The sequence below is a fragment of the Peromyscus maniculatus genome, chromosome 12 (assembly GCF_049852395.1).
Source record: "Peromyscus maniculatus bairdii isolate BWxNUB_F1_BW_parent chromosome 12, HU_Pman_BW_mat_3.1, whole genome shotgun sequence".
Lineage (NCBI taxonomy): Eukaryota > Metazoa > Chordata > Mammalia > Rodentia > Cricetidae > Peromyscus > Peromyscus maniculatus.
This window is the reverse complement of record NC_134863.1, coordinates 48,752,883-48,772,744: the sequence shown is the minus strand read 5'-3', so window position 1 is coordinate 48,772,744 and position 19,862 is coordinate 48,752,883. Positions and strand designations below refer to the sequence as shown.

General features: G+C 42.1%; 1 protein-coding gene across 1 annotated transcript; it reads left to right on the top strand.

Moving 5' to 3' along the window:
• The first annotated feature begins 13,830 nt into the window (after positions 1-13,830).
• LOC102922975 (uncharacterized) lies at positions 13,831-19,497 on the top strand. Its single transcript, XM_042259463.2, has 4 exons — positions 13,831-14,217; positions 16,798-16,950; positions 18,086-18,211; positions 19,236-19,497. The coding sequence occupies exons 1-4, from the start codon at positions 13,996-13,998 to the stop codon at positions 19,386-19,388; spliced, it is 654 nt and encodes a 217-aa protein (XP_042115397.1). The 5' UTR covers positions 13,831-13,995; the 3' UTR covers positions 19,389-19,497.
• The last annotated feature ends 365 nt before the right edge of the window (positions 19,498-19,862 follow it).

Below are 19,862 nucleotides of genomic sequence, written 5' to 3'. Positions count from 1 at the left end.
TCAATAGAGTACAAGTGCCCAATAGAAGAAAGTGCTGGAATCTAGAAAGTCCTTGGCTGCCTTTAAGCCAAGAGCTTTAGGAAACAGAGAAAGTACTGGCCTTCCCAACACTGAAGCAGAAACTCTGTTGGAGCCATGAGATCGGGGCTTCAGATGAATTACTCCACCTGCAGACCTCACTCTGCATGGTGCTGCAGGACTATAAAAATGACCCTCAAGCTAAAGGCAGCATGTCATTCTTAATAATAAGTAGAAAATGTTGGGTCCTTTGGGGCTCATTAGTATTTTTGTCAACACATAAAATCTAAGTGATAATAAATTACAAATAAAAGAATATCTGAGGTATTAACCACTTAGCAATTGAAAACACTGGTGATGTTGAGATGTGGGGTGTTTTACTTCTTTGTACTTTTGGAGAATAGGTTGAGCATGCTCACCTCCTTGTTCTTATTGTATATGCTATGGCCTGGAGCAGGAGCCTTTCCTGGGCCTTGCTAAACTGTCGCACTTGTCTCTATTCTGGACCAGCTTAAGATGTTACATATATTGGGCTTTCAGTCTTTTGAAATATTCCAGTAGTGCCTTTAGTGTTGTTGGGTTGTTGTTGGTGGTGGCGGTGGTGGTGGTGGTGGTGGTGGTGGTGGTGGCGGTGGTTGGTTAGCTTATTTTTCTTTCCAACCCACTTTACTTCCTCTGGATCATCTTCATTCAACTCTAACAGGTTCTTTGTGTGTATTAAATAGTTTGACGTCTGTAAGTTCTTATTTTTTTAACAATTTTTATTACATCTTATTTGGTGTGTGTGTGTGTGTGTGTGTGTGTGTGTGTGTGTGTGTGTGTGTGTGTGTCCGCACGCGTGTGCACACATACTTGTGAACCACAGCACCCTGTGGAGGTGAGATGATAATCGGTGCTCTCTCCTTCTACCGTGTGGGACCAAAGGACTGAATTCCAGTCATCAGGCTTGGTAGCAAATACCTTTACCTGCTGAACAATCTCACTAACTGCTTCTATAAGTTTTGTTTTTCATATGCTGGGCCACATTTCCTAGATATGTTGCCAAACATTTTTCTGTATGTTCATGTAAGGGTAGTTTCACATGAAACTGAAATTTGTGTGGGTGGACATTCTACCTTCCAAGATATGTGCAAACCTAAGTCAATCAAATAGAATAATGGATGAGCTGCAGATTTGAGCTTTGCCAGACTCAAACATCCTTAAAACATACGCACATACACATGCATGCTTCTCTCTTCTCCTCTCTCTCTCTCTCTCTCTCTCTCTCTCTCTCTCTCTCTCTCTAGGTTTTTTCAAGACACTGTTTCCCTGCATAGCTCTGGCTGCCCTGGAACTCCATCTGTAGGCCAGGTTAGCCTCGAATTCAGAGAGATCTGCCTGCCTCTGCCTCCCCAGTGCTGGGATTAAGGGTGTGCGCCTCCGCCGCCGCCGCCGCCGCCGCCGCCGCCGCCGCCACCACCACCACCACCCAGCTTCCTCTCTCTTAATAAATACATGCAGATGGTCCTGACAAACTTTGACTAATGATTTTCTCCACCTCGTATAGGTGCCTCCAGATGAGAACAGTGTCATCCCTGGGTCAGTAATGTCTCCTGTAATTCCACTGAAGTTTGGCCAGACCCTCACTTCCATGGTTACCACTCACTTTCTCTTTCCTTCCTTCCTTCACCTTCACCCTTGTTAAATAATCCCCCTTTTCAATCATTCATTGTTATAAAATGTCACACAGGTCTACCCCCAGGAGACAAGGAAACAGCATTAGCTATACACACAGCACCCTGAACATCTATGAAGCAGGCTCAGAAAGTAACACGATTGATCAGTGACCACTAAGAACACTGCTATTTACCTCATGATTTGTGAGCCAAAGAGGTAACTTAAAGTTTGTACTTTGCACAGTAAGCCAACGTTGCTCACTAACGTTTGAATTGTGGGGTTGGGGAACTGGAAATAACTTATCTCAAGCAGGGTAACTAGCTGTAATCTGTGCATGATTGAGTGACCAGTGCAGGGACCACCAGCAACTGCTTCCCAACTAATTGCCTTGGTTCATATACTGAAGTCCCCAGCAAGAAGGCCCATGAAGACAACGTGGCTTTCAGCACAACCAGCAGCACCTCTGCAAGAACTGTAACATCTCATTAACTAGAGTTGTTGAAACACAGGACATTTTTATCATAATTTCTGTGAAAAATCAGCACTTGAAAAAAAAAATAAAGTTGTCCAAATAAAGGAAGTATCCTGTGAGCTATTTTCCCACCAAAAATCCATTTCGTTTTTTCACTTCCTCTAATAACAGCACTCCAGGTTTAAATAGACACATAGCTTACTCACAAGAAATCCCCAACGGTAGTGGGTACCTGTTCCACCTATGACCTTGAGGTACCAGCCCCTAGGATGTGGCCTCGAGGCTAGCTTAAGACCTGAGAGGCATGCACGCCTTGCACTCTTCTCTCTCTCCTGGGCTTGGATGGTGCAGACTGACTCAGGCAGCAGGCGCAGCGTGGGACAGGACATCAACTTTCCAGGACTCTGTGGCCATTGTGCCTTATTCTGTTTAGTGAGTTGTTCTCCCCAATATAATTTCTAAATAAATAGTTCCATTATCATTATCTGTGGATTATCTGCAATACCCAACCCCAATCTCTTGAAATTTCTGACCAAATTACAGACAGTGGGATGTGAAGACATGTGTATGCCACCTCTGGATTTGGCCGCTAAAGGAAAGGAGGTGTTCTTCAATGGCTGGGATACAGATGTAAGGGTGGGGATCAGATGAGCTACTCTGAGTTCATTCTACTTTTGAATATGCGGTCTGAGCAAAGAGCTGGGGCAGCATTCTGCATCCCCTGACAGCTGCCTGTTGACAGTTGCCTCAGAGAGAACAAACGTCATCATTGTTTGACCCTCTAACCTTAGGGACTTTGGACTTACAGACACTTGGCTCCAGCCTGACAAGTATTACTTATCAGTTCCTGTTTGGGGATAAATAACAATCCGGTTATTTACCCAGGAAATGGGGGAGATCTATACACATATCATTACTAAATGTGTATAATATATATAAAATATATAGTTAATGGATTCTCATCCTTCCAACTTTCATCTAAAGAGGACAAGAGGGAAAACGAGGGACACAAATCTAAAATTATTCATGTTGTGAAATAAACTGAGCAGCCCCTACTGAAGGTTTCTGATGGCAGGGAAGCCCCGGCAGCCGCAATGAGTGAAATCTGCCACTGGCACAGTGAACGTAGTGTTTCCCTCTTGTCAGTTGGGGTGTGGACTTACAGAAAAAAAATTTAATTTTGAGCTGGAGAGATGGTTCAGTGCGCAAAGGTGCTTGCCTCAAATCTGGTGAATGCCCCAATTTTGATCCTTGAGACTCACAAAGCTTAAGGAGAGAATTGACCAGCAAAAGTTGGCCTCTAACCTCGGCAGGTGCTTTGATATGCACACACACACATGTGCATACAAGCATAAATAAATGAACAAACGTATAGACACATGGCATGTAATTTAAATTTTAATGATATTTAAATTCTGGAACTGAATGGGTGCTAATGATAGCCATCTGGTACTATTCATACACTAGTGACAAAGTTAAATTAAAGGTCATTAAAGAGTCATCGTAATGAAAATAATTTATCCTGCTACGCCTGTAGGATACATGAGCATCACAAAGTCTGGCTCATACATGGGAGGACTTGAAAGGAAGAGAGAGAAGGGGGAAGTGATGCAATCTCAAATAAATTTGTAATATTGTAATCTCAAAAAAATGTTTTTAAACCTCGTTTAACTGAGAATGGTGTAACAGTCGAGTATAGCCACTAGAGGGCGCTCGCCTATTGATAGTCCTCAAATGTTTAACACCATACTTCAAACTCTGATTGTGGATGGGCCTGGGAACCTGCACTTTAGTAAAGGGTACACAAAAGCATGGTTAAGGAGACAGCCCGTGGAGCTTAAACGTCGGGTTTTGGAACCTGGCCTTGTCATTCGTGAACTTGGGCGATGTTTGTTTTAGTTTCCTGACCCATCAGAAAGGTTAGAACTAGAACCCACCTCTTAAAGCAGTTGTCAACGACGTCTTAGAATTTAAAACACAAACACAGAACAATTGTTGATATGTCACAAGGAGTACTGTTTTAATAAAGGTGTTTGCTGAATTTCTCTGTGAACCACGGAGCACAAGATCATTAAAAAAAAAAAAAAAAAAAAAAATGATGATCCTCTTGTAGTGTAGCCTATCCAGACTTAAGGTCTGAACCTCAGCTGCAACAATCACAGAGTGGTGGTAATCAAAGTTGTGGGAAAGTGAATGGGGTGAGGTAAGGCTGTTCCTTGCACGCTGTTTTGGACTTTATCCTTTACTCAGAAGTGGGTGGGATCCATTACAAAAGGCATTAAGGCAGAGGTCTGACAGCAAGACCAGATTTATACTTGAGATGGTCACTGTAGAAGAAGAGGTAGAAATGAAGGATGGGTCTGGGGTCAAGTGAATGGGGAACATTTTCTGGGCCGGACAGTGTTGGCACACACCTTTAAATCTCAGCATGTGGCGAGGCAGGGGCAGGCAGATCTCTGTGAGTTTGAAGCCAACCTGGTCTACAAAGCAAGTTCCAGGACAATCAGGGCTACACAGAAAAACCTTGTCTAAAAAACAAACAACAACAACAAATGGCCCTTTTCTAGTCTACAGAGGAGTCTTCAGAAAATACTAGAATTATTTATATCTATAACTCTAATGATAACAACTTGAACCTTATAAATATTTTCTTCTTATGTGCTAAATATAGTCTTGAAGTATGAAAGAGCCTAATCAAAAACTTTGCATGAACCTTCCCTGATTTCTACACAGTGCATATTATAAACTAACCCTGTTGCCTAGACTGTTCTACCCTGATGACCAGTCTGGTGAATACCCTAAGTGTCATCATAGAGCCTTTATCCAGTGACTGATGGAGGTGGATGCAGGGATCTGCAGCTGGGCCCCAGACTAGGCTCCGGGAATCCAGTCAATGGAAGGGGGCAGGGGGAGGGGACGTTGAGATCATGAGGGGAAGACATGCAGAGATGACCGGCCCCACTAATGGAGACCCATGAACTGTGAACTGGTGCCTGTGGAGCCCCCATGGGACTGGACTAGGCCCTCTGGATACAGGAGACAGCTGTTTAACCCGAACTGTTGGGGGCCACCCAGGCAGGGGGATTAGGATCCCTCCCTGGTGCATGGGCAGGCTTTGGGGAGCCCAGTGCCTGTGGTGTGATGCCCCGCTCAGCCTTGGTGCAGTGGGAAGGGGCTTGGACCTGTCTAGGCTCAGTGTGCCGAGCTCTGCTGACTCCCCATGGGAGACCTTGATTTGGGGGAAGTGGGAATGTGGGGTGGCTTGGGAGGGAGGGCTGGGGAGTGGAAGGAGGGAGGCAGTGGGATCTGTGGGTGGTATGTAGAGTGAGTAGAATCTTATTTTTAAAAAGTGGAAAAAAAAAAAAAAGTAACCCTGCAGGCTCCTTCCTAAGTGTTGAGCATTCAGTCCTACAAAGAGGAGCCTATGAACTTTGCAACCACAAGGAAAACCAGGGCTGCTTTTCACAGAACAAAAAGCCAAGAAGGACAAGCATTCCTCGGATAGCCTGGCAGAGCTGTAGCTAATGTGGTGAGTTTCCAGGAACCATGGGAGCTTTGAAGTGTCTGACTCAAGAGATACCGAAATACTTTTCAGTCCACTTTATCATCCTGAGCCAGAATGGGTGAGGCTGCCCAGACGGGTTGGAGGTGGGGCCAGGGAAGAGAAGAGTGGGTATTGTGGTTTTTATCTAAAGCGTTCTTCACACACTCAGGTCTTGAACGCTCATTCCTCAGCCAATGGTAATATGTTCTGTGTCTGTGGAATCTTTGAGAGGTGGGGCCTAGCTGGAAGACACACATTGCTGGGGATAGCCCTTGAAAGCAATAGTCAGTCCCTTGTTCTCCCATGATGTCTGCTTCCTGGCCTGCTGCCCTGTGGACAACCTCTCCCACGTTCCCTGGTCTCCATGGCTTCCCTGCCATGATGAACTGAAACTCTCTGAAGCTATGAACCCAAATAAACCTGCCCTCCTTTACGTTGTCAGGTATTGTGGCCCCAGGGGATGAAATTAACCAACACAGATGGCTGGTGCCAGAGAATTAGGGTCACTGCTAGGACTAATCCTGACCATGTGTCTTTGAAACTGATGTGTGGGACAAATTTGGAAAAATTTGGAGACGTGGGCTGAAGAAGCCATGGCATGATTTAAGTAGAATTTGATAGCCATTCCAGTGGGAGCTCAGAAAACCAAAATGCTGATACAAAATGGAGACAGTAAAGGCTATATTTATAAATTTTCAGACAAAAATCTCTAAAGATTGAGATAAAACTAGAGGCTAGTCATGTTATAGTCTGGAAAAGAATTGGCCAATCTTTTGCTGATGTCGTGACAATTTGAGTGAGGCTGAATTCAACTAGGAGGAGGAAATTTCAAGACAGCATAGTACTTAGGATGTGGAGTGGCCATTGATAATGGTTCAAGCTCCAAATACAGCGAGTTCCAGAGTGGCCATATGGGCTACAAACATCAAAGCCATGGGGACTGGGCTACCACACCCACTGGAGCTCCTATCATGATGCCATAGACCCCAGGGCTGGACATGAAGTTATAGAAGGTTCTATTTACCCTGATGGGCGTGGGTTTGCATTGTTCCCAAGCCTTGTTTCTATGTCCCTGTTTCTCCCTTTTTGCATGGGACTGTTTCCTCTGTGCCCTTGTAGTTTAGAAGCATGTCTTTGTCTGTTTTTATTTTATACAGAATCAGTCTCAGTAGAGAGCCAGGGCTTAGACCTTTGAACAATGTAGGAACAATTAAGACCATGGTGACTCTTGAAGATGGGCTGAATGTACTGTGCATTAAATGATGGCCATACACAGAGAGAATGGTACACTTCATATCTGAAAGACCCTTGTATTTTGAATGCCCCCTAGCTGGTATTATCATTTTCTTTTAGAGACTGTGAAACTTCAGTGAACTGTGGCTTAAAACCCTAAGTAGGCCAATGGGGGTCAGTCTTTGAAGATGATGTCTGGTCCTTGCTTCCTGTCATATACTGTGCTTTCTGATCCACTGTTACATGAACAGCCTTAACCCCATTTTCCAATTCCCATAATTGCTCTGCCATGCCTTCCAAGCCATCAAGGACTAAAATTGTGAGCCAGCATTAATGTTTCTACTCCTAAGATGTTTATGCCAGGCATAGTAGTAAGAGTAACAGAAGTGAAGAGTGCCTGAGATCTCCTCAGTTCTACCTAGAACTCACCAACATTGTCTTGTTTTCAAATTAGTGGTACCAGGGAAGAACAGGTATCCCCCCCCCTCTCTCTCTCGTACCTGAGTAATGACTAGAAATGGTTCCACAAGGCTCCCTTGGGTCATCTCCAACTTTACACTTACCCAAGCCTCCTCTGTTTTCCACATACCTAGTCTCTAAGCTGAAAATGTGCGAAATATAAACAGGCAAAACTGCTCTTCCCTTTGTTAAAGTTTGCATCATAGAGTCATAGGATTTTATCTGAGACTGTTTTTTTTTAATAAAAGGAATCGAATGTAATTGCTTTCAAATTTTGCTATCAAATTATTTAAAATGCTAACAAGTCATTTAAAATGTGAATATATGTCTTAGCAGGCTTTGTTGTTGGAAGTTTTTGGTTGGACATGTCTCTGCTGTTTGTCACAACACTTAAACACTAGGTGATATGAATCACTTCTTTGAATCTTGAGACCAAAGAGAAGCATGAAAGTCATGATTAAGCTAATTCTGTCTCTCCATAGAGGGTAGAAACAAATCCCAAATAGGTAACAGTTATTTACGCATGGTTATACAAATAAAATTGAAGATTGTTATTTCAACTTATGGTAAAGGATGAGATCAGAGAGAATTTTTAGGACATGGGGGGGGGGGGTAGAATCAATAAGCCGACGACAAAGCAAAGTAGAGACCTCACAGAACAGATTAGAGTTACCCAGCAGTCATCCATGGCACTGTGGATGGCTGTGGGAGAAAGCTGAAATCCAATCTGGGAGATACCTGAGGGAAATCGGACACCTTGGATAGTAGCACAGAGATGAGACAGAAAGGTGAGCAGGGCCCCTGCACAGAATTCAGCAAGCACACTTCCTATGGAGAAGCTCTCTGCACTCTCTTCATAGTGGAAGCTTGTGGTGTTATGGCCACTTAGAATATCTTGTCGGAGCTTACCACGTCAAAGGACCTTGCATTTTCTTATTTCTGGGAATCCACATTTCTACACTGAGTCAGCATGTCTCTGCTTCGAGAACCAGTTTGGCCCTGAAGAAGAAAGAGTCTTTGGGGGAGCGGGGGTGATGAGAGTTCTTTGTAGTGTCGGGCTGGTGTGTGAGGCATCGGGTCCTCCTCTTAAGACAGGTGGCTTGGAAAGCCAGCTGCAAGATACCAGGGGGAAACACAGTTACATATAACATGAATGGAGCTGAGTCTTGGAACACCATAAAATGGGTGGTAGGTTGTGTGGAGCCTGCCTTTGCCCATCCCCAGCCTGGGTAGCTGCATCCTTGCAGAGACTCCAACCCTGACACACATTGCCTAGCTACAGAAGAATTCTAGAATCTTGACACAGTTATCGTAACTCCCTTACTCTTGCATTTATCTAATTATTCTTTATCAATAAAAAAAATTGAGAGTCAGATATAGGGGTAAGAACCTGAATGATCAGAGAAGTGGAGGTGAAGGGACCAGTGACTTCCTATCTCTTCTGTTCCTCCATCCAAAAGGGCTGAGATCCTCTCTAAGCCCTGTCCTACTGCTTCCTGTCTATCTGTCCTCAGTCCTCCAAAACCTCTCTGATTAATTTTGGTCAGCTAGTAGCTAGCTCCACCCTCTGGTTCAAAACAAACTTTATGGTCAGCATGCAATAAAAATATCACACAACAGTCTTGTAACTTTCATGCCTGCAAAACCAGTACTATTAGGTAACACTGTCTAGTTCTACTACCAGTCCAAGGTATAGACATGGCCCCTTTGGAATGGAGTTTCAGTGGCCATCACATGTCTGAAGAAACATTTCCTCAGGTGGTTCAGTTCAGTCTGTCTTATTTCAGATGAATTTTTATTTTTATTTTTACAACCTGGGGACTTTGATGGGTACAGTCTTACTTCCAGGACATCTTACTATTGTCCCAGGACAGAGGGTTAGGTTTCTCTTCGTTGATGCTAATAGCACAATGACAATAGCACAATGACAGATTAGAGCTGTTTTCATACCAACCCTGTCTGTATCTTTAAACTCAGTCTCCTTTCTGCACACTTTCCCCATGTATCTGCTGTTTGTTGTTCTTTCTTACTGGGTACCTGGATGAGAACAATGATCAGCAATTGTGAAACAGCCTGAATGCTACCCTATCCTGATGTTTCTTCCATTTCACAAATTAGCCCATTGTTTCCAAACTTGGCCTCACTCAAATTGTGCAGACACAGGTAGGGTGCAGCTGGATTCTTTACCAGACCACAAAGCAAATAGTTGCCAGTCCAGTTCTTGATAGAATCCTTGTTCCAGTCTGAAATATCATGCCAGGCTTCCACTGTCTGCATCGCTCTTGGCATTCTGGTCTTCCAATCCCCAAAAGAATGGCCCATTAAGTTCTGTTTATTGTATTCTAGCACTCTCCAAATTCTTAAAGATTCCTATGGCAAACCAGTTCCAAAGGCCCCTGAACTACATGGTCAGGTTTATCTCAGCAACTATTCCCTACCTAGTACCAGTTTTCTGAATTAGTTTCTTTTCTCATTACAGTGAGAAGATGCAGGACAAGAGTGACTTAAAGAAGAGATTCTTTGCCTTGTAGTTCACCACGGTATGGATGTCAAGGCCGTAGGATCATGAAGCAGTTGGTTATGAACATAATAAAAATATGAAAAAAACTCCATTAATATAAAATGTCACCCATTAATGTGGATTCGTTAGAAGAAAGGGGATGGAGAAAGGCGAACACCTAACATCCCAAAATATTTCTCTTCCCCACAAGGTTTAACATCCCATTCCTGTTGCATGCAGCCAGCATGTCAGCCCTTGCCAAGGAAGTTCACAGGTCAGTCACCTACATTCATCATCCTTCTCCTGAGCCAATCCTGCATCATCTTCCAATCATAGGATGGCCCTGGTGGCTTTGAGTCTGTCTTTTTTGTTTTTGTTTATATTTTGTTTTTTTTTTCCCCCAGTGTTTGGGTCAAACCATGCTGGAATCAAACCAGACACATACTCACCTAAAGAAGAGACAGCCATGTTGTTTTCTCATCAAATTGTAGTGGGTAGCCATTCCAGCTTTGATCTGGAAGTTCCAACCCCCATTGAGGCTTCAGTAACTGTCACACCTACAAGACAGGGCCAAGAGAGGACCCTGAAGACCCCAGATCCTGATGTGCGAGTCTCTTGGTTCCTGGACCCTTGATGCCTGAGGTAGATCAAGGAGAGTTCTCCAGAGAACACCGCTGGACTTTGCCACACCTTTTCCAGACCCTGTAAACTATCCCTTCATTTGTGAGTTACCCCACAAAATAAACCTCCCTTTTAACTACATGGAATGGTCTTAATAATTTCAACGATATCTGGCGCCCAACGTGTGGTGCCATTTGTAGCTGCAGGGCTTCTGTCCAGGTCCCACCAAGCCCCCGCAGTCCCACAACCCATGTATAAAATAATCACTCAGATGCTTATATTACTTATAAACTGTATGGCCATGGCAGGCTTCTTGTTATCTACTTCTTCTATCTTAAATTAACCCATTTCTATTAATCTATAAGTTGCCACATGGTTCATGGCTTACCAGTACCTTACATCTCGCTTGTCATGGCAGCAGCTGGCAGGTCTCTCTCCCTGCCTTCCTGTTCCCTCAATTCTCCTCTCTTTAGTCCCACCTATACTTCCTACCTGGCTACTGGTCAATCAGTGTTTTATTTATTAACCAATCAGAGCAACACATTTGCCATACAGAACATTCCACAGCATCAAATACTCCTCGTTAGTTCCCCAGCAGAGAAGGAATGGTAGGAGTCCAGGGAAACTGATCTCAAAAAGGATTGTTCATACCACGGATTAGCACAGAAGGGTGGTTTTGAGGGATTGTTTTATTTTTTTGTTGCTGTAATTGTTAGTTTGGGTAATAATGATGTAGTGGTGGTAGTAGAGGTGTGTGTGTGTGTGTGTGTGTGTGTGTGTGTGTGTGTGTGTGTGTGTGTAAAATAGATGATGAAAACTTCATGTGAGAATGTCTATCTTATTGTAGTAAGTATTTACTAGGGTAAGTGCTAATAATACAGGCACTACAATCTCATTAGTGAGATCATAATTTCCCTTCTCCTGGGATATGATCATATTGCTTTTTGGTGGATGATATTCACATTTTCCACTAGCATGTACACTTAGGTGGACCACAGAGGCATTCGCCAAATGAAAGCACATGTGTGGTCACTACAGTTACTGTAGAGACACATTGCTGATGCTATGATTGTGTCTCCATAAAATGGTTAAAGCTCTAAATACTAGTAAACTCTATTCCCTAGTCATCCTCTTTTCTATGAATATTTAAGGATTTGTATATGTATCCATTATAATGTGATGTAACAATCCCTCATATTTCACTGACCATGTGATAGGGGTGAGTTATACTTTCCTAAGAACACATTAAAGTTATATATAGTCAGCGATCTTTCATTCAATCACAAGACTGTTCATTTTTAAAACTGTAATTTCATATAATTTTACTAGGATGTAATAAATATATTTCAGAATGTAGGGACTGATTTCAGAAAAAAAAAATAGAAGCCTACCTGAAAGTCTACAGAATTAATCTTAAATATGCAACATTCTAAATAGGATTGCTTGTTATTTATCAAATTTTATACTTTGTTCATTTTCTTTTCACTTTATAACAGAGAAGAGTTCACGAGTACTAAATTCATTTTGTTTGTTTTGCTGTCTTGGGAGACAAAAGTCAGGGCCTCATGCATACTGAGTGATTACACTACCTGAGCTATATCCCCAGGAGTAATTGTGTTTGAGGGGGTACAGTCCATCACGGCAGGAAAGCCATGGCTGCCACAGTAGCCATGCCCACAGAAGTGGGCATTTACTGTCCAGCTTGCTACATATCAGCAGATCAAAAAGCAGAGAGCTTAGGCAATGATATTGGTGATACTATTTTAGATAAGATTTCAAAACACTGCCAACAAAATCAAAACTAGATAACAAGATCCTATGAAATCCAATGGCTTCTTCCCCATGGAAAAGGAGACAGGTAGTATAGTACAGAGACAGCTGAAGAATCACAGAAAAAGTTTGCAGACTATTTGAAAGGGATTAATACTCGGAATATGAAAAAAATCTCAAAAGCAAAAGCTGAAAAATCAGATTTTAAAATAGATAGGTGGTATGAATATACATCCCTTTAAAAGATATTTACAAGCAGCATGGATATAAAGTGATCAACATGATTAGTCTCTAAAGAATGTACATCAAAGCCATAACAAGATAGTATCTGACTCCATTTATAATATTTATAGTAAGTGTTGGCAAAGAACCAGAGAAAGGGAAAATCATGTTCTGTTGGGAAGAATAAAAATAAATATACACAGTTGGAAATCACTACATAGTGATCTCAAAACACTAACTAGAGGCCAGTGAGAGAGACACCGATCCCTCAAGCCTGGTAACTTGAGTTCCATTCCAGGAACCCATGAAAAAGTAGTAGGAGAAAATCAACTCCAAAAACTGTCTTCTGATTTCCACTTGCATGCCATGGGATGTGCATATCCACAGACACACATGTCATCCAAAACAAAATATATATAAATAAATTTATTTACTTAGAAAGAGAAAATGAAAATAGAATCACTCTGTCATCCAGCTTCCTTACTACTGGTATTATTATCACATCATATTTTGTTATATTAATTATATTAATTGCAGCACTATTCAATTTAACAAAGATATGGCATCAACTAACGTTCATCTAAAAATGAACAGATACAGAAAGTTTGGGTAAATATATAGAGTGGAGCATCATTCCATCTTGAAATTTTCAATCTTGACATTTGTGGAAATAAGATGAAACTGGAGCACATCGTGTTAAGCAGAATCAGGCAGGTGTCAAGAAACACTGAATTCTCACTCTTGTACTGAGACTAAAAATGTTGAGTCCATAGAGAGGAGAGATGGAATGCTGACTACTAGAAGCTGGAAAGGCAAGGAATAACCATCACACTTTATTGTAGCAAAAGATGATGATAAAAGCTCTAAAACTATGGAAAGCAAAAAAAAAAATCACTGAAGCTCTTTCAAAATGGTTAAATAGTAATATAAAGTATTCCTTAGTATGATGGCTATTCTTGGTTGTCAACTTTGCTGTGTCTGGAATGAACTAAAATCTAGAAATGGAGGGCACACCTGTGATTCAGATAATGAGGCGGGATGATACACACCTTTAATCTGGATCTTGAGGCAGGAAGACACACCTTTAACTTTGGCCACTGTGGGAGCCCACAACTGACTCAGTTTCCCATTTTGAATCTGAAGTCTATTCTGAGCCAGTAGAGTTCCCGCTTGCTTGCTCCAGGGCTGTGAGAAAGTGCTGATTAGCCCACAGGAAGGACCGTACTATCTAGCTAGATGAAGGCTGCTGACACCACTAGCTGGGGTTACATCGAGATAAAAAAATGAAACTGCCTGCTCCTTGACACAAGGACAGGATAGATAGTGGTTGAATGCCTGTGCTGTGCATTGTTCTACCTCTGTCCTTCAAGACTGTATATAAGTTGGCTGTGAAATAAACTCAGGACTGTGCAGCATTGACTGGCAGTCCTCTTGATTCTGTTATGTCTTCTTCCTTGTCTCTATAATCGAAATGCTTCCACCTAGGTACCCAGTTGACTCATGGGCAGGCTCCGACAGGCCACACCTTTTGCTGGAAACCTACATAACAACAATGGAAGAAGGAAGGTGTCCTTCTTTGGCTGCTTGCCCACACATTGGAGCCTGTTACTTTGGGATTCCAGCATATATAGAAGACCAGCTGAGACTCAGCCTTGTGGGACTCAGCAACTACTAGATTCTTGGAGTTTCCATTCACAGCTAACCATTGCTGGAATGCAGCCTGTAAGTCATTCCAATAAATTCCTCTTTTATACACAGTGAGACAGAGAGATATTCATTCCACAAGTTCTGTGGCTCTAGAGAAACTTGGCTAATATGCTTAGTAATGACTAGCCATAGGATAGAGCTAGTATTCATACATATGAGTATGTATATATACAAAGTATATATGAATATAAATACATTCAGTTTTATGTTTTGTAACAGAAGGAATGGTAGAATCATGATATGTTTAAATGGAAGTATCCTTCTAGGATGTTAAGGATCCTACAGAGATATCCAACTGCTCATAAAAATCTTTCTATATAGCTACACTCTACAGCTTGTGGATTCATTCTCAGATAAACAGCAGCATATAGAGAGTGATAAACCAAATGTTTTAGCCCTAGCCCGTATCACTCACACAGTATTCTGAGCTTCTAAAAAATTTCATGAATTGGGGGAGGAGGAATCGGTTCATGTTTTCCTGAGCTGTGAGCAGAACCAGTGGACAAGTTTTACAGCTTCTATGTTCTTTCCTTGTGGCCTGCTCTGAGTCCATTATCACCAAGTGTCTTAGCATTTCTGCTTCCTAAGGACTCTGTCATGGAGGTCCTGACAGTTTAGACACGTCAGGGCAACACAGTGACCCCTGTAGAATGCCTCCTTTTCCCTCCTACTCAAAGATCACCAGCAGCATGGTTTCTACCTTACAGAACTTCATTAGAAGCTTTTTGGGAATGGTCTTAAAATCTTTCTTCTCCAGGAGTATCCCTTGATAGGCAGCATCTGGCAGCAGCTTAGAGATGCAGTTTCTCAGGCTCCACCAATCACAGTTTTGTATTTGAACTGGAGCCCCAGGTGATTCCCATGCAAACTATGGCTTGTGAGGCACTGTCTTTCTAAGATGGAGGCATAAATTCAATGGGGACACCGGCAGTGTTGCATCAGAAACCAAAAGAGACAAGTGAAGTGACATTTCCATAGTCATCTCTTCCTTAAGGTGACTTTTTATGTGAAACTCTGCCCATCTTTGAAAGCTTAGCTCCTTCACTTACCATGCCTCCTCCCTCAGAAGGCTGCTCACCCCTCACCACCTCACAGAGACAGACTTTTGAACACATGCTGGTTCCATTTGTATTCACGCAAACGTGATTTCGGCCCAAGTAGAGATCCACCAGACACATGCAACATTTTTACCCTTTACTTACATAGAAAATATTCTGTAATTATTTGGCACTGATTCAACACACTACCTAAAAAAACAACAAACAAAACAAAACAAAAAAAGCACTTCATTATGGACCATCGAAATAGTGAAATAAGTACAACAGCCCCTGCCCTCAGAAGATAATGCAGAAGAAGATGGCCGGCCACACAGAAACTTCAGAGAGATGGAGTGAGAAGGAATCCAACAGAGAAATTGGGAAACTATTGCCTCATCCGGTAGCTACAGCTGTGCATTCCTGTTTCCCAGAAGAGTGCCTTACGTCTGTTTCCATTTCTCTGTCTGCCTGCCATTATCAAGACAAATTTCAAACATATATTTATCAGGGAATCTGCCCTGCTCTCCCTAGCTGACATAATTTTGATTTTTCAGAACTCTGCCTTCTCCCAGGTTAAGCTCAGCTGCATCTTGCTGAGGCTTTATGCAGAAGTTTCGGGGCTGTCGGGTAGCATCATTGCGGAGCCAGCATGCTGTACCATCATCGTTTTTTTTTTTTTTAAGGGAGAGGAATGAGTAAAGGCAGTAAATCCCTTTTGACAATACATCACTCTCTCAGTGTGTAACTGTCTTCTCTGATCATATTTAGAAAGATGAGCAAGAACACTGAACATGGAGATAATTAGAGTAACTCCTCCCTCTACACCTCCCCTTGGCATCCTTAGAACGGATTCATTCTTTCACTCAGAAACACTGTATTGGTAGGTTAGTCACAGCTGGAAGAAAATTCACCTGGTCATTAGGCATGGGCTGACCTATCAGATTTAAGAAGCCCTCTACAGCAGTGGGAGGCTCATTGCATCGTTGAATTTCCCTAATACTGAAATGTATTCCCTCAACCCCTTTCCTGAGAGGTGCATAAATGCTTTGAACCGAACTGTGGCTTTCCACCTGCATGTCTCCCGTGTGTACATAGAAATGGTTAGTATGGACTCTTAAGCAGCTATGTGTGTGTGTGGGGGGGGGGGGGAATTCTGCTCTATTCTGGGTGACGAGGGATTTGTTATCCCTTAGAAATATTTGTAGTTAGATTTGCAATCTGATACTAGGTGACATGGCCACTCAGTGGTCAGGATCTTGATGTTCCGCAGTTTATTGATTTAGAACTGTAATTGGAAATCATGAGCTATATGGTAAGGAGAAATAGAACCTTGATTCTCAGTTGGTGCCCCCCAATTTAAATGGGCACCCAACCATGGTGGAAGGCAGACTACATAGGTTTACACCAATGTGTGACTTTTGTTTTTAATGTAGACATGTTGGGATTAATAAAACTTTCATTGCACCTCAGTCACAGCTTTAACAATTAATGAAAGGGCCAGAAACAAGACGAAGCTCCTCCCATCCCCAGCATCCTCATAGTCTCACCTCTATCCTAGGCCTACCGCTTCACTGTTGGCAAGACAATGCCTCCTTTTGCCCAGTTCTTTGAAAAACAGGCTGACAACAAGAGGGAAGTTGCAGATCAACTCCTAAGACAGCTATGGAAACGTAAGATCCCTGTGAATAGGATCTGCCCTCCAATTCACAAGGTAACGATAATTTTGCTGCAATCATCTCTGCAGGGCCTGATCTAGGCCTAGGAAATAACTGGCTGCTCTCTCATTTATGAGTTTGTGTTCTTACATGGTCTTCTTTGTGACTGAGCTCACGGGTAAGCAGGTGTCAACAATACCTTTGGGGTAAAACGTAGTTATTGAATGTTTGTTTAGCTTTTCTCAATGAACTACACAAAGGTAGTCTCTACATCAGCAGCATCAGCTCCACCTGAGGATCCTAAGAAATGCAATTCATGGACCCCAACCCAGGTCCAAGGTATCTGTAAATGGGACCTCAGAGTTGTATCTTAACAAGTTCCTCATTCTGTCCTAACTTGATCTGAATGTTATATAGACTGAGAAGCAGTACTCTCACGACCTCTTCACAAGCCCATTAACATCCTCTTTCATAGCACTAATTCATACACAGGTTCAGGTATTTACTATCTGTCTTTCTAGTGTCTTACTCCACTTCATTTCTCAGGGAAGACATTCAAAAGAAATGGTCTGAAACTCAGGGACATTACATCCCTGATTAGCTAAAATGTTGCTGTTGCTTTTTAACTGAACCTTTATAAAAAGAAATATTTGCTAATAAAAAAAAAAAACCAGAACTGTCACCATAGAATTCCAAACCTAATGGAATTATAAAATATATACCTGGCCGGGCAGTGGTAGCGCACGCCTTTAATCCCAGCACTCGGGAGGCAGAGGCAGGCAGATCTCTGTGAGTTCGAGGCCAGCCTGGGCTACCAAGTGAGTTCCAGGAAAGGTGCAAAGCTACACAGAGAAAACCTGTCTCGGAAAAAAAAAAAAAAACCCAATAAATAAATAAATAAATAAATAAATAAATAAATAAATAAATAAATAAATAAAATCTATACCTGGGCCATTTACTCTCAATGTCCTTGATTATCTTAATTATCTCTGCAGGTAAAATCTATGATCCTCAAACTCACTTTACATATTCCATCAATGAAATCAGTGTTTGGAAGTGAGCCATCATCTGATTCCAAGGCACCTCAGATTGTGGAAACTATTGGACTGTGCAAGTCTCCTCATTATATGTAAAGAAGAATGTAACACTGTCCTGAGGAAGGAAATTAACAGTTCTGTTCCTCTCCAACAGAAGCCTAATATGAATGAAATAACCACTCCTATACAAGCCATAACATTAGCCCAGGAGCTGGAAAAAACATTAACACAGAACCTGAAAGAGCTAAAGAATCTAGCTACTAGACATCGTGAAACTGATGTAAGTAGTTCATTGATTCTCACAATGTCATTTTTCACTTTGGGCTACCAATTTGCCTTATATGCATGTCCATCACCAAAGAAGGCAGAAACTTAACTGCTAAGGGTAACTGGGGCATGAAAGATTAAGAGATCTTAATAAGAAAGAGTGCAATGCATTGTAGCATAGACTTCTCAGAAATGATGTGCTCTGGACAATTATACAAAATAATGGTCTGGTGCCAGCTTGTAAAAGTCACTCAGAAATACCTAAGCTCATTGATCTCCAGAAAAACTTTGGAGAGCTCACTACCAAAAGCTGCTGGCATCCACTCCCAGTTTAGTTTGTTTGATAAGCTTTGCTGAGGGTCTCTGATTTGCTTTCGAAGTAAGTTCCAAGGAATGCTGCTGCCCTCTGGGAGGCACCATTTGAGATGTGATTGGACTGTAGTCTTGATTAAATCTTCCTGACTGTTGATGAACACGCTTCCTTAAAGTAGAACTCACTCCCCAAGCGCCTAGCATCTTAGGAAGTCAAAATGGAAAAAAAACCAAAAAACTCCATAGCACAAAAGTTCTCCACCCCAGCTAGAGAATGTGCTCACTGAGGGGCTCTGCTGAGATGTAAATAGCTGGATTTTAGGCCTGAACACTTAGAGCTAAGTCTTTGAAAAGGAGCTCTGGGTATCTAGTCGAAGTCTCCATGTGATTGAAGTAAAGGGGACTGAAAAGCATGAAGGTAGAACCTCATTCCTTAGAATGGTCTGTGTCCCTGATGAAATACTCTGGCGCTCCTGCCTTCAGGTGCCTGTGTTTACCTGGAGGTTTGGAATGTCATTGACCAATTCTTTTGGTCCTTCAATCTGCATATGAATCTCCTGGTCCTTCTCAGTACTCTAAGCAGTGATTTAGATTTGTGGTAAAACTTGAGATTCTGCATATCTGCTGTGCTTTGGATTGTGGTTCACAGGCTACAGTTTGGATAAATTGTCTCACCGTGGAGATGTGGTCCATAATGAATTGTCCTTCCCTGTTTCTGTCTGTAGCTCGAAAAGCTTGTGAAACCATTTCTCAACACACAGAGTACAAATGAACAGTATCTGAAAAATCAACATACTTCTCTGGAAGGAGCAAAACCGAAGGAACAAAAGAAACCACGGCTTGAAAAGCCGTCTACCTCATCAGGTGCAGGGATTTAACCTCGAAGGGTAAAGAAGCAAGTTGGGGATCACAAAGTCAGTGATTTGAGAACCTTCATTGCTTCATATTGCTGAAGACTGCTTTCCTTTCCATTTTCCTAATGCTCATTGTCTGGGTAAAAATAAATCTGTTTTGCATTATGAATGTGACTTAAGAGTTTAATCTGTGAGAAAAGTTAGTTTCACAAATATGAGACTGGTAAAAGCATACTGAGGGGTCACCAAAGCACATTAAATTTGTTTTTCCTACCTTCCCACAAGGTTCTCAAACATTCAGTGACAAATGAGATTAGGGGAATTCAAACACAAGTGAATGTATAGAAATTAAATGGTAAATAGTTTGTGTATGGGTGTTTTGCTTGCATGTGTATCTGTGCACCATGTGCATGCAGTGCCTATGAGGTCCAGAAGAGGGCATCAGATCCCCTGGAACTCCAGTTACTTATTCTGAGACTGGAGCTCAGGTATTCTAGA

Excerpts from the sequence above, each read along its gene's own strand:
- LOC102922975 (XM_042259463.2), top strand. The coding sequence starts at position 13,996 with ATGGGCAGGCTCCGACAGGCCACACCTTTTGCTGGAAACCTACATAAC. Across the intron at positions 14,218-16,797 it reads CCATTGCTGGAATGCAGCCT|GCCTACCGCTTCACTGTTGG; the intron begins GTAAGTCATTCC and ends CCTCTATCCTAG. Across the intron at positions 18,212-19,235 it reads CTAGACATCGTGAAACTGAT|CTCGAAAAGCTTGTGAAACC; the intron begins GTAAGTAGTTCA and ends TTCTGTCTGTAG.